The sequence below is a fragment of the Heterocephalus glaber genome, unplaced genomic scaffold (genome assembly GCF_053883595.1).
Source record: "Heterocephalus glaber isolate CG9 unplaced genomic scaffold, H.glaber_assembly_v1.0 deba00000942, whole genome shotgun sequence".
NCBI lineage: Eukaryota > Metazoa > Chordata > Mammalia > Rodentia > Bathyergidae > Heterocephalus > Heterocephalus glaber.
Window position 1 is genome coordinate 2,274,192 of NW_028258174.1, and position 15,108 is coordinate 2,289,299.

At 45.9% G+C, this 15,108-nt stretch overlaps 1 protein-coding gene across 8 annotated transcripts in view; it reads right to left on the reverse strand.

Moving 5' to 3' along the window:
• Positions 1 to 1,063: 1,063 nt before the first annotated feature.
• The window catches only part of Scml4 (Scm polycomb group protein like 4), a 112,488-nt gene continuing 98,443 nt past the window's right edge, over positions 1,064 to 15,108 (reverse strand). For 3 of the 8 annotated variants that reach the window (XM_087208719.1, XM_087208720.1, XM_021236870.2), the window contains 2 exons: positions 9,556 to 9,701; positions 1,066 to 7,436 (listed from right to left, as the gene is read on the reverse strand). In XM_087208719.1, coding sequence (XP_087064845.1) covers positions 7,311 to 7,436; positions 9,556 to 9,701 — 272 coding nt within the window. In that variant the 3' untranslated portion in view covers positions 1,066 to 7,310. Of the gene's footprint in view, positions 7,437 to 7,462; positions 7,661 to 9,555; positions 9,702 to 15,108 lie in introns of those variants that run through there. The other 5 variants (XM_013076033.3, XM_013076032.3, XM_013076034.3 and 2 more) reach the window with 4 other exon arrangements.

Consider the following 15,108-nt stretch of genomic DNA (forward strand, 5'->3'; position numbering starts at 1 on the left):
ACAACTTTGAAAAGAATGTCCTAGCTTTCAAAGACAATACCAAAAGAGATGTTTTTAAACGTTTGAGCAAGGATAACATCCTTGGAACACATTGAGGGCTTTCAAAGTGATTTCTCTGAGGGTGAAACACTAAGTTTTGTTATGATTATGAGAAAAGAAGAAGGAGAAGGAGAAGGAGAGAGGAGGAGGAGGAGGGGAAATCAGTCACGTAGTTTTATTCTCAAGGCTCCTATGTAACCATTCAGGAGAAAAAAAATAAGAGAAGCCTCTGGTATTTCTGAAACTCTCTCAAGGAAGGAGAGGCATGAAGACCAGAAAAGAACGGGAAGGCCTCTTCTACCCACCACCTGAGCATGGGTGGGCATCAGCAGTGTGCTGTGGCCGGTGCTGGGGCTGTGCTCTCAAGCCAGCTACCGGGAGGACACAGTTCCTGAGTCCCCAGGGGAAAACCCTGCTTTTACTTCTGGGTGTGGGGGAGGTGTCCTGAACTGAGAAGAAAAAGGGCTCTAAAAGGAAAGCTGTACCTAATCATTTGTTGCTAATTCTGGCAGGAGACCACTAAGCCAATCAGATGGAAGACTTCAGGCTAAAAGGGTGGTGAAACACAAGCCAGTGCCCTGCTTGTTTGAAATGTTGAGAGCAGGGAAGAGTGAAGGCCTTATACCTTCTTCAGGCCTGTCCTTTTGGCATTTTCCTTTCAGGAAAGACAAAACCTGGGACTTAAAGATGAATCTAATGGTGTTTGGGAGAAGATATGAAAACTAGAGATCCACCGTTCATCCAGCCAGAGCATAATGAGGTGCCTTCCAGGGGCAGGTGCTTCCCAGGTGCTGGATTCTACCAATGCTTCCAATGCTGAGAATCTGACTATTTTCATAGCCCACTGTATGATCCAGAAATGTAATTGCAAGCTACATAAACTACTTGTCATGTGTAATTTGGGGCCTGATTTCTAAATCATCACTCGGCAGTTCTGAATGAAAGGGAATCTACAGGAAGGAAAATTTCCCTTTATGATCCCTGCTCTACCTTCCCCAAGTGCCCACTTTTGCTGCAGTAACTCACAAACACTTGCTGCCTGTGCACCTGCACATGAGCCCAAGATCTAACTTGGGTGTGGGATCATAAACAGCACCATTCTTCATACATTCACAACAGACTGGGTTTACTTTCATATCAGTGATCATAACTTGTTTTGTCTAATCTACAGCTTCCTTAGTTCATTATATCACAGATCAGTAGAGATACAGGGCTCCGACATCTCAGAGAGCCTTTTTCATGGTTGTTAATGAGTCATGTGACCTGGATTTATTCACATAAACTTATGTAACTCATATGCCAGATTTATAACTATGCTGAAAATCATCCCATTTTTGTTTTGTTTTGCTTTTTGGAGAAGCCACAAAAATTTCACTAGTTTTTTCATGACAGACTTGATGAATCTGATGCTATTAAGTAAGGTGATTAGGGCTGGGACAAAACTAAGCAAGTGGGCAGAACTATCGGTCATGGAGACCCAGGGCACATACACAGAACACAGAATCCAGGGTGACTGCAGTTCCAGACGCCATCTATGGGACCAAGCAAGATGGGTGCCGTTTTCCATTCTTCGTTTACATCTGGCACAAAACCAAGTGGGCCTTTGATAGCACAGTTTAAATCTGACACCAAGCCAAGTGAGTTACTGATAGGACAACTTTCCCAAATGCCTTTTGCATGAGGAGAAGCAATCTAGGATTTCCATATACAAAAGAGCTCTGCCCTTATCCTCATGGTTGCTATGAGTCTGTTCATTGGCCAGCTCTAACTCTGCAGAACATACTTCTTTTCCATCTCAAATAAATGTAAAATCTTCACTACCTTTTTTGTATGTCTTTGTTATCTGTATGTCTGTATGTCTTTGTTTTCTGTATGTTCTTTGTTCAGGACACAGAGAACCTGGAAAGAATCTCTTCTACACCCAAAAGCTGCTAACACTACGTATGTTTACATAACATATGCCTTCCCCTGGTGCAGTACAGCCAAGCCTGTCGCTGGGATTCACTCACCAGTGTCAGTTGATAATATGGGTTTGGTTGTTGCAAGGACAAGCACGGTGAAAGGGAGAAAGAGTTCAGAAATGTCTTCATCTCAATGTCTGTGTCTGATTTACAGATATTTGTACCTCTCCGAGCAACTTTTTCACAACCAGAGCTGCCCAGTGGAGAAAGAAGCCACTTCCTAAGGGAAGGAACAGCCCCTAGGCAGAGCCTATGTGAGATCTGAGGGTGCTCCATTTCTAATGCAAACAGCCCCTGGTTGCGTATGATTATTGTAAAATGATACCTAGGGAGGGTTTCCTATTTCATAGTGAGCTATTTGGAGAAGCAAGGCTTGGGGTGTATCCCAAAGTCAGATACAACGGAGGATGTGTATGTTGCCTTGCAACAAGCATGGAGTGTGTGGAACCAACTTTAAGGCTCAGGCCATGTGGTAGAGCTATAGGGTGGAGCATGGTGAGATGATACCAAGAGCAAGTTGAATGCTACATGGAGACTCCTTGGACACAAAGATGTCTCTCTCCCCACACTGGCTGGTATTGTTATTTAACAGATTGCTGAGCTAGTCTCGACTCTAGGATGTGTCTGCTCCTGTTCTCTCATCCTCACCCTATCAGTATCAACTCATGGTCCAGCACATTGGCCTGACCTGCAAGAAGGCCTTGTTCTTTTCCATCTTTTCCTATGGAGGAAGTCAAACTCCATGCTATGCTTGCCAGGAACCCTGGGCTCTTGGTGTAGATTTTAAGCACACAGGTCTAGGGCTCTGCTTCGGAAAGCAGAGTGAACGAAAGCAAATCCTTTTCTAAAACTGCTGCTTCTTTCTTAGTGAGGGGGATTTCCTGGAGCCTGAGAGCGGGGTGAGCGCTGTTCTCAAGCAGAGCATTTTGGTAAAGTCCATGTGTGATGATACCACTGTAACCACAAAGGAATTCACCACAGGAAGTGTCCCAGCTGTTGCTTATTAGCATTAGAACAAATTACACAAAGCAAATTGTTAGCAGACATGTTTCCATAATCTTTAACTGGTGGCAATAAGTAAGAGTGATCCTCTTTCAAGTAAATGCTAGATTTCCAAAAATCCATCTTCCAATTGTCCATGAAGGGATCGCCTTGGATTAAGACAACCTTTGGAGGGAAGGGCACCTTGCGCCACGGCAGGGCCAAGATGGGCAGATGCTGTTGCTGAGTTTAGTCTCGCACTAGACACCTGACCATCTTCTGGGTTCCTCTCAGGGGCACTCAGTGTGGTCCTTTCATGCCAAGTGGGGTGGGGGTTTAAAACACATGGCAAGACCACAGGAGAGCCAGGCAAGTGTTCAGTCTTTAGAGTATGTTTATGATTTAAAAAAAAAAAAAAGCAAATCAGATCCTGGACAAGTTTGCATCCTCCTCCTTAAGAAAACGGGCAGTTTAAAAAACCATCTGCTCCCAGTTCTATGTCTTGTTACCTGAAGTTTAGACAAAACTGAGTCACACTCCTTCCTCCTGCAGCTCCCCTCAAGAAGAGCTGAGAAGGCTCCCTCTGAGCACCCAGTGGACAGTGCTTGCTGACCGCTTTGCTTGCCAAGATCTGGCCGTATCTTTAGAAAGAGAGCAGGGTACTTCCATCCTTCTGGACTTTCTGACAATGGCTAAATGCAAGTCCCCAGTCACTTCTGGGCATTTCTAATTTTCCCCTAGATGTGACAAAATTCTCCTTTAAAAAAATCTCAAAGAGGAACTTAAATAATTTTAATTAGAAAAGTAAGATATACTCCATACATAAATACAGACACTGGTCATTGCCACATCCTGGGTCAGGACTTTAGAATAGCTGTTCTTTGATTGTTTTCCTAAGAAATTTATGGTTTTGTCCTCCTTTTTTTCCTCAAGGAAACCAAACCCAGCCCAGCATTCCTTTCTAAAGTATTTAATATCACATGTGGTTCTCTCGAGGTTCTTCACTCTGTTTTCCTGCTGAAAGGAAATACCTTTCAGGGAGACGGGAGAGGGTATCCTCTCTGGTGGACACTGAACAAGGCCCTCCAAACTGTGCACCCGGTGCTCCTCTAAGAGGTCTCTCCTCTGTCACTGGAACCCTGGGCTTGGCAGGTCCAGTTAGCTGCCTGAGGGGGACAGGCTCAGGGCCCACGAAGCCTCCTAGTTACCCAGCTGCCTTTAGGGCACACCCTGCTGGCCTAAGAGGGAACTGTGACTCGTCAAAGCCCATGGGTGAGTAGGGTTGGGAGACAAATGCAGCTAACATTTTACACCAAGCAAACCTTTAGCAGATACCCTCCCACCCACTTCCTAAGGCTCTTCCAGCTATAGTGTCAGCCAACACACACACACACACACACACACACACGCATGCACATCTTTTACCTAAAGTCTTCACAAAGGAAATAATGTGCCTCGTAAAATATTTTAAATGCCTTAGGCAATAGAATTGTCTGGATTTTTTTCAAGTGTTTAATGGACAAGTGTAATTGGACATGTTTAGAACATGAACACACACACTTTAATTTGAAATTATGTAAAACTGTATCATTATTCACTATAACTTGAAACCAAGATACCACAACGGAATAACCAGCACTGTTATCTGTCAAGTATGAGGCTCCCAAGGAGCTCTCATCTGGGCCAGAATGACTCCCATGGCCTGACCCTTTAAGGTCTGTTTAGAGGAAATGTTCTGGGGTGTTTTACATTTGAAAAGCTCTTTAGCTTCCTGGTTTGACAAGATTTTTGAGAGGGACGAAAATTAATTATAATTTCAGTATTGCTATGATAATTTGGTCAGCTAATTGCATTTCAGTACAAAAACAAGCACAAGGAATTTCCTCTCCAGGTTATTCTCTGAAACGGCAGCAGTTTAAAAGTAGCGAGATTTTTCAAAAGTCAAACCTTAAATACCATGGCTTCGGCGATCTGGCCTGCTTAAAGCTCCATGCAGATGGGACAGCACCTGGGTGGCAGCAACTGCACACGGATGCAGTGCCAGTTTTCTCCTAGGCTCAAAACAGGACCATACCTGGAAATTGACCCAGGATCTCTTTGACATTACCTGGGGCTGATTTTATTTAGGGGCACCAATGTTCATGTGTTTGTAGGCAAGGATCCTTGGTGAGTGGTGCAGGATGTTTTGAAAGTTTAATGTTGCAAGTCACTAAAGGTGGCACATTCCCTCAGAAGAGGTACCGAAAGTATGCAAGGACCGAGCCAAAACCATGGAGGGAAGAACCTGGACTTCCATGGGATCTTCTGGATCAAACTGTTTTCACACTGGCAGTTCTGAATATGTAAACTGCTATGCCTTCTGGGGGAAATTGTCTAACTTCAGAGCAGTAGGGAGCACTTAGCATTAGCCAACCTTTGAGGGACAGAGTCTGTTCATCATTTTAAACTTTGAAGATTCCATCTTAAGGCCTGATTCAAGTTAGTTTGCCATGTGCTGAAACCAACAGACATTCTGCTCCATGACAGCCCAGTGTAGCTCAACTCAATGGTAGGTTTGGGACACTCTTCTTTCCCTTCTCTGTCACAATCTAGATCAGTCACCATTTGTGTGTCCATAAAAAATTGTGTTATGATGCGTTTTCTTCAATGTTGCTCCTCAAAGTGGGCCCAATAGCATAGCATGGAATGTATCTTATGGTGTTCATTTAAATTCAAACTGATTTTTGGAGTGTCAACATGCAGATGCGCCCAGGGCTGCCCTCAGGGTGGTGCAGGTCATGCTCCTCATGAGGCAGCTGGTCAGAGGGTGAGGGGCCTGGAGACCTCACCCAGCTCCATCTGCCTGCTGAGACCCCAAGCAGGCTGCATCCTGGAGGAGGGGGTCCCTTTTCTAATTCATGTTTGGACCAAGGGAGATCCTGAGTTATCGTAAGATCATATCTCTTCCTCATCCCTGACACTGTAGATATTCTTTCAAGGAAAAGAATATGCCCATGGCAAAGGTGCATTTGTTTCGAAGGTATGTTTCCTGATTAGTGGGAATAAAGGAAGAAGAAAGAGAGAGGAAGAAAGGAGAAGGACATAAAGACTGTCAGAGAAGAGGTGCCCTCCTGCCTAGTAAATTGTGGATTCATTGTACTTCTCTGGACACAGCTGTGAAGGAGTAGAAAATCAATTTTTTTCTATTACTCCACCGGTGAGGAAGGAAACCTATTTGTAAATTGAATTAAACCCAATAATAGCATGTCTGTGTATTTGTTGAGGACTAGAAAAATTAACCACAGATACAACTACAGAATCCAGCAATGTAATTATACATCAGAACTCTCCCATTTCAAAGCTTAGTTGAGACAGTTTTCTTTTTTCAAGAAACACCCAGGGCGAAATGTCACTGAGATTCTTCACATGCCAAAGCCTCAATGCCTCAGTAAGGACTCTGCAAGAGAAGGGACTCCAAAGCCCCAGCTGGGCTTTGCCTCCCAATTCTTGCCTTTGCTGCTTGTGGGTCAGTCAATAATCACTGGATAGGAGCTAGGACCATCTAGATGGTGGTTTCTGCCCGAGTTGCAATGTGTGACACTGACTGTGTAACAAATTCCCTATTTCTGTGTAAGCGGGACTGTGTACCTAGAAACTCTACCGGCGCCGCTGAGTTCTGAAAAAGCAGGTGACTGCTCTCAGTGCGTCCTGAAACTTCATTAGCAATCTGCCCTCTAGTGGGGTAACACAGTACTTCAGCTAACTAGAGATAAAAATGATCTTTCCCCCTCCTCTTTCAGAAAAAAAGAAAAAAAAAAAAAAATTCAAGTTTTCCAGATAGTGCAAGGTGAGGCAGTCATCCTCAGAGGTCAGCTTCCAGAGCTGAATCTCTCAGGGTTCATACTGAAAGGTCTGCAGGTAAGAGTAGAGGCAGGTGGTGCTGTGCAGGGCAGGTAGCCCTGTACCACCTGCAGGGACAAAGTATTTCTCACAGCCTTTGAATCCTGCAGGGCTTACTTTAGGCAACAGCATCCAGTCCCCTACTGTCTCATTATACAAATAGCACCCTTCCTATGAACAACCAACAATATCAAGAATGTTAAAAATAATAGATTTTTTTTTTTTTTTGGTAATTTTTTTGGCAGGTCAGTAACACATATGAGCCTTTCAAAAAGAACCATACTGAATTTTTAAAAAGTTAAAGATACACATGTTTCGTAAAAAGGCCAAGTCTTTGTGACTGTTAGTTTTAAGAGGAGACTATTTCATGATGTTGGCTGGGTGTTGGTAAGGCAGAGGATAATCTTCAGTTCTGTTGTCTTGGATTTGGCTTCTGTCTTTTGCATAATTTCAGAACTTGGCTTGCTTCAGTTTGTCAATGTGGTAGCAGAGTTTCAGTGCAGGTCCCAGCTTCAGGCCCAGGTACTTCATAATCATGTCACTCTTCAGCAACAAAAGAGCATTACCATCGATCTCCTGGTGGACCAGGATCAGAAAAAGAAAATCCAGAAAATGATTAGAGTAATCAAAATGTGGCTAAGGTTAATATGTGTTCAAGACAAATGGATTCATTTAGAGAGCATATTCTCTTGGTGTTAGGGCAAGATCTCCTTTATGAAAAATTAAAGCAAACAAATACTATGTACTCCTCTTCCCATCATCTCTCTGAAGTCATATGATACACTGGATCTTTCATATTCCTGATAGAAGAAATCAAACATAACCCCACTTTAGTTCCCAATATCTCATGTATGATATTTGTCACTAAAAGTGAAATCTGTTACACCCTGTAACTACAGCTTGCCTTTCCATCTCATTCCAGAGGCTGGCATTAGGCTCTGACTTCCATCCGTGGCCCTAATCTCTTCTTTATTATATTGAAGGCCCACCTACCTTCAGCCAATTACAGAACTGCAAACCATGCTCTGTCTTTGGCTCTGTCAATAACACTAGACACTATACACATCGTACCTGCTTCATCTCAGGGTTTAACACAAAGAACTAGCAGGGAACGAACCAAGCTTTGAGGTCCTGGTATTGCTCCCTTTGTCTCTAAAAATAGTAACCCTCCAGAATGCATGTGGGATTCATGAAGGTAGCCAGGCTGCTTTCCTCACTCACCATATGCTATTTTCAAGTTGGGAGAAGAGACACAGGGGACTCATATCACTGTGCAAGGGTCACCAGCTACTCTTATCCATCCATCCATCTATCCATCCATCCATCCATCCATCCATCCACCCATCCTCCCCATCCATCCATCCAATACTGATAGAGCACTTACTCAATATCACTTACTCTCTGTATCTTTGGTAAAATAGCAGGGGCAGGGGGAGTTCATCTGTGGGTCCCTCCTAGGAGTCTCATTTCCTGATGTTCTTTCTTTACCCTACTTCCTAGACTCCCATCATCTCCTACCACCCTGGAAAGAAAGCCAGACTTACCCTGGCCAATCTGTCTAAACAGCCCCCATTGTCAGGCAAAGTTAAAAGCATGCCTAATAAAATGCAAGTGTTGAATTAGAAGGTTCTTCCTGGATCTGACAGTATAATTTCTATGACAGAATTACCAAGTAAAATGGTGGGGGGCAGGGGGGACAGCTATAGTGACAGGCAGAATAATGTTCCTTCCCCTTCCTCCAAGACATCTACTTCTTAGTCCCTGGAATCTGTGAATATGTTAAGTGACATGGCAAAGGCAAAATAAGGCTGCAGGTGGGATTAAGGTTGCTGATCAGCTGACTTTGAAGTAGGGAGATTAATCATGGACTGTGGGGAAGGGCAGAAGGGTCCTTAAAAGTAGAGGAAGAAGTCGTAAGACAGGACCACAGAGAGGGCAGCCTACGAAGGATCCTACTTGATGTTACTGGCTTTAAAACTGAAGGCAGGAGGAATACAAAGGAATGATAGTGGGCTTGGAGCTTGGAAAAGTAGGCAAACAGATTCTCCCTAGAACATCCAGGAAGGAATGCAGTCCTGCTGACCGACACCTGGGTCATAGTCCAGGGAGACCCTGGTCAGGCTCCTGACCTACAAACTGTAAGATAAGAAATACTGTTTTAAGCCATTATATTTGTGGTAACTTATTACAGTGGCAACATGAAACTAATATAGTAAAATTGGTAAATAAAATATTAATTCTGACCTTCATTTTTTATCATCTTTAATGTATTTCAGAATTATCTAAATAATTATAATAATACCTGCTAACTGAAGGCCATGTATAAGCTAGGCATCATGTGGAATGCTTTATGTGCATTTTCTCATTTAATCCTCAAAGCAGCTGAGGATAGGCACTCTCCCAGTTTGCCTGGCATATTGTAGGTGTGCTATAAATGACTGATGGAGGCACAGACAGACAGATGGATGGGCAGGAAAACAGGCATCCTGATGAAGGCCAAAATGAGAACCGATGGGACAAATATCCCTTACAAACAAAATCAAGTGGGTGTTCTGCTCTGAGAAGCTTGTGGTTGCATTTGTCCCTCATCTCTGTCTCTCTCAAGGGTGCCCCAGGGTTTCGTCCAGACCCCCAGGAACTGAGGATCCTGAAAAACCCCCAATCCCCTCCCCAGCCAGGCCCAGCACAAGCTTACATGCTTTCTGAAGAGCTCCACGTGTGGCCCCAGAGCCTGTGGGTCAGCGTTCTTCACAAACCGGACCACATCCTCCACAGTCCAGGTATAAGGGTTTCTGCTTCTCAGCCGCCTGGTGTCCTGCCCATCTGCAGAAAGGCTCAAGGCTGGATGGGGTGTGCAGAGAGAGACAGAGAGAGAGAGAAAGAGAGAGAGAGAGAGAGAGAGAGAGAGAGGAGAGCAGACTGTTTCTGGGCCTGTGGCCTCAGCGTAGACCTGGTGCTGCCTGCCTCTTCTGGCTAGTGTGGGGACTGGGTGAGGGGAGCAGCTCGGTGTCTTGGAGTCCATGGCGGGGCCAAGTGACCTCCAGTGACTGCAAAGGTTGTGACTGGCTGCTGGATCAGGAGCAGGGAGCATGGAGTCCTTCCCTATCTATGCAAGAGCCCTCTGCTCTCCCAGGGAAGGAAGCACTGGAAAAGGTCTTCCCTTCTACAGGCTGAAATTCTGATTCAAGTTAGAGTTTTTGAACCCCTCTTCTGTCTGGTTCTCTCTCAGTGGGCCCTGGGTCTGCTGGTACTTGGTAACCAAGGCAAGCAAGCCAAGATGAGTGTCCAAATGGGTCTCTAGGGGGAGCTGGGAACTTATATGAGTTCAGGCCCTTTCTGCTCCACTGGCTTCACTCTGAGACGATAAAGACACACTGTGCATTTTCGTCCTCATTCTTTGCCTCTGCAGAATGGCTAATCTGCCACTTCCTCCTCAGAAACCCTGACTGTGAGGGCTCCAACCCTGTCTGAACACACAGAAAGGCAATGTGTCACCGTACTCACAGCCCCAGGCACACATGGAGGGCCCCCACGGCCCTCTGAGGCCATCAAAGCACTTATTCTGACCTTCCCCACCACACTAAGAGTCCCTGGACTGCCCAGGGCTACTCCTGCGCCTGGCCTACAGCTGTTCCTTGGGGACTGGCTGTATGATTGTCACTTCCCTTGCAGCAGATGAATGTGGTTAGGATGATCAAGTGGAAAAGTACTGAAGTAGTTGCCTGGAAATAGCCAGGGGTCACTTACTCTTGTGTAATGTCCCAAACCAACTCACCCTCTGTGCCTAGAGCCAGTTTCTCTTCTTGTCTCCTCCGCTGCCTCTACCTCCTCCATCTTCTTTGCTCCCCACATTTAATTCTCCTGAAGCACTGGGGAAGATGCCTCCCTTCTATCCCTGGTGAATCTTGGGTCAGAACCTCTTAGTAACCCCTGTAATGGCTTCTGATAGGTCTCCTGGCCCTGGCTCTTCTCTTAATTGAGAGCATACAACTGCCACTGGCTCCTGCAGTCCCTGAGACCCGCTCTGCCTGGGCACATCTCTCAGACTCTCTGAGGGTGCTCCTAGCTTGGGCACCGTACTCAAGGTCAGTGGCTGCCTTTGGTCTCAATAGCACCTTTCCTTCCTAGATGGAGGGGGAGAAGAACTTTGGTGGCAGAGAGACCTACAGACAGATCCTGGAGCTGCTCCCTGCTAGCAATCTGAGCATGGCACATCGGGTGTAACATGGCAGTGCTCTCCAGCCTGAGGGGCAGGTGTGAGGACTGAGATGGGCGAGTGCCAGGCCCTTGGCTGACCCAGGTCAGGTGCCCCACAGTGGGAAGGAGCTCCCTGCCTCCTCTAGTGCTGCCCCATGCAACCCAGTTGGGCAGTTGGGCACACCTGCTGTGGCCAGTATCTCCTCAGCCCCCTGTGTCATCCTTAGCTGGCACTTAGGCTTCTGCCAGGAGACATGTACTTCCCTGCCTCCCACGTCCCGCCGACAGTCACAGCCCAGGGGACACCTGCTGTCTGCACAAGCAATGCTGCTGGCCCTCTTGCTGCCTCCCCACTTTCACCCTAAACCTTTATTGTTCTTCCCTATGATGCTTTCCACACTCTACTTTGTAGGCCAATTGTTTGTGGGCTTTTCTCTGATGAACAGCTAGATTTCAATTTCCCAAGGATTCTCCCTATGCTTCTATAATTTACTGAGCCCTTTTTCTGACCAGGTCTTGGGTGAAGTGTTTGGTGAAAAATACAAACATGATCTTCTCATTACAGAGGTCACACATGACAATGCCTCCATGGCTCTAAGTAGAGTAAGTATATTTGAAATGTGACTTTGATAAATGTGAGATGAATCAATAGATTTGCAGAAACAGTCTAGGTAATTTACACAGAAGCCTTGTATGGGTAATTTTTAATTCTATCTTAAGGCTAGAAAAAGGTCAAGTCTCTGAAAAGTAAGCAGCTTCCCTACAAATAATTCTAAATTAGAAGTTGAGAAGCCTGCACTTCTTTATTCTTCAGCCTCAAGGCAAAGTGGTTTCCTACTGTCTCTTTTTCCCTCCTCTTTTCTTACTTTTCTGCATCTCTTTATTGATATGTGTTTGCAATACACAGTATTCCCGTTCGTCTGGGGGAATTGGGGTGTGCACACATCTTAACCATTCTTACTTCCTCTTCCCCTCCCTATCTTCTCCTCTTCCTTTCTCCTCAGACCCTCTTCCCATCTCCACAAAGTCTGCCTTCTTCTTTCCTATCATTTCACTTTATTTTGCTTTTTAAATTACTCATATTTTGGGTTTCTCATATAAGAGAAGCTGTGCAATATTTACTCTTCTGGGTCTGATTTATTTTACTTAGCATTATAGTCTCAAGAGCCATTCATTTTTTTACTAATGACTCAAATTTACTCTTCTTTATGGCTGAGTAGTACTACATTATATACTACAGTATATACCATATTTTTTTAACCATTCATCTGTTCACAGGCATATAGGCTGCTTGCACAATCACTCTTTTTTTTTTCACTCCTCTTTTTAACATGATTGAGAAGTACCAGGGCTTCACTAGTGCCAAGAAAAATGCAGCATCACATTTCCTAGTTTGTCCTAAATACATAATGGTTTGGTTGAGAATTGGATTTACTCTGAGATTTTTGTTGGCTTTTCCTTATTGGACCTTGAAGGGCCCCATAAGGTGATTAGGCACAGGGCTTTGCTGGGAAAGTGTTAATGCACCCCGGAGCCATCTGAATCCTGATGCATGTTTATTAAAGATGATTTCACTTCATTTAAAGGCATCTGCACTCAAAATGGGGATGAGGAATCACGGAAATCACGTGTGTCTTTGGGGTCCGCCCACCAGAGCGTGGGCGTTAATCAGGATGGTAATAGATGCCCTGACCACAAAGGCGGGGAGTCTTCAGTCTAAGAATGATTTTAGAGTGATTAGAGCAGAGGTCAAATCTAATTTCCCTATTTGCCAGGAAGGGAGAAAAACTACACCAATTAATAGGATCACGCGCAGGATCCTAGAGTCTTTTGAGCGAGGTCAGGAAAATGCTTTCTCATCAGCCAAAGCCTCCAGGTCCAGCAGAGGGGCTGGTTTGTCTTTAAGGAGGAGGCCTTTGGGTGATGCTGTGGAAAAGGGAACAGAGTCGGGGAGGTGCGCTCTGTGCCCACAACCTGGAGCTTGTTGTGGGCATTTTTCACTTTTTCAGGACAGAGGTGCAGCAGCCAGGTGGGCTCAGGAGCGTTTCTGAGAGGGCCTGTTGGTCATACAAGTCAGAGATCAGCAGGACGCCCAGCTCACACCTTGGGTCTCATAAACTCACACTAAAAGGAAAACTAACGGAAATTTCTGCAGCAGGTCCGCAAAGCTGTTACAGGGGTCTGTGCTCACAGACAAACACCCCCTCCCCGAGCTGCTGCACAGGCAGATGGGGCCAGACTGACACCGCCAGGGCAGCCAGCTGCTGGGTGGATGGTGAGCAGCGACAGAGTGAGCACATCTGCTCCTATTCGGGCGCGCGGGCGGGCTCAGCGTGCGACGTGCTCGCCGAGCGCCTTAAGAGACTGCAGCGTTCTCCAGTGGAGAACCTTGTGGTTGGTCATGTTGCTCCGAGGGCTGCGGAGACATGAAAAGCAAAACTCAGTGGTGAATGAATGTATAATTACATCTTGTTTTTAAAGCTGAACTCGTAGTTAGCAGAAATAGAATGACTGTCAGTGTTCAAAAGCCATCCCAGCCCCTTCCAAAGCACAAGTACTTGTATCATATGTGCAAATCTCTCTCTCTCTCTCTCCCTTCCTCTCTCTCTCTCTCTCTCTCTCTCTCTCTCTCTCTCTCTCTCTCTCTCTCGGTCTCTCTCTCCCCAACAAGTACATACATCATTGCCTTTTGCTGATTCATAATTCAGGGGGAAACTTTAGCTAACAATGGAGTCGTGGGGGAGAGAGGAATAAGCGATGAACCACATGGCTATGGTCTGTCCCTGGGCTTCTCTGTGGTCCAGGAGGGGCGCTGGGCAGGATCCCTGTGGTCCCTCCCACCTAAGGCCTTTCCCATTCTCACCACCGACTGCTGGTGCACAGGAAGTTACCTTTATACACCGCTGCAGCCCTCATTCCTGTGTTCATGGGTAAAATACACCACTGGCCTTTTAGTCACTTCCTGGCTTGGACATTTCTATTGGCCTCAGTTTCTTCCTCTATAAATCGTGCCTATCACTTGTTGCTTCTCAAGAGTATTTTATGAGACAAATGAGTATGTGTCAAATGAGTATGTCAGGGGTGGAGCCTGACAACACCTTCAAGGGAAGCCCACCATCCCTCACAGACCCCTGAGATGCCCCTCAGGCTCCTGGGATCTCCCAGCCCCTCTCAGACAGCTGGAGCTGGCTGGAAACGGGTGAGGAGATGAAGGGGAGGGGAGGGAGGGCAGATTGGTGCCCAGCATCTCTAAGTGACCTGGTCCCTGTAGGATGCATCCTTCCTGGAAACAATCCCATGGTGAGTGTTGGAGGTACCCAGGCTAGCCCACAGCATGGGCCAAATCAAGTTGTGTAAAACAGTGTTGCTTTCACTATTTCTATTCCAGAGTTTCCTAGACACTATGAGGTTCTCGAGAAGAGAGCCTGGCCACTCCTTAGATTTTTATACAGGATTTTCATTTAACTCTTCAAGACCAGCTGCCCTGCCAGTGTGAGGACGAAGGATGCCTCTAGAGGTGAGACAAATCACAGACTTGAAGTTGGCCACGCTGGGCTGCTGGCAGACACCGTGACGTCCTATGAGCAATGTCGTCTCTGCCAGAGCCTCCAGCCGCCTTTGCCCTGTTTCCTCCCCGCTCTGCTCCTGTTGCCCTTCCCAGCCAGCTCCACTGTAGCAGGCAAGACCTTCCCCTCAGACACTTGCAGCTGCCATACTTCTAAGAATTCCAGTTTTGATGAAATATGTGTAATAAGTTGTTAACATCTGTCTGTCTGGATTTGCACATGCTCTGAGAACAGTGCCCATGTCTGTCTGGTTCACGGCTCCATCCTGAGGCCTGGGAAGAGGACCCTCTGGCCTTTTGTACTCAGTATGCATCTGCAGACTAGGCCCATCACAACCTCTCTGAGTCAGTTACCTCACCTGTAAAACCACCGCCATGCTGGGCTGGGGAGAAGATTAAATGGGATAGTGCCATAGAATGAACCACAAGTTAGCTGCTATTCTTTTTCTCATACATTATTTCACAAATGGCCAGTAGACCCAGCTT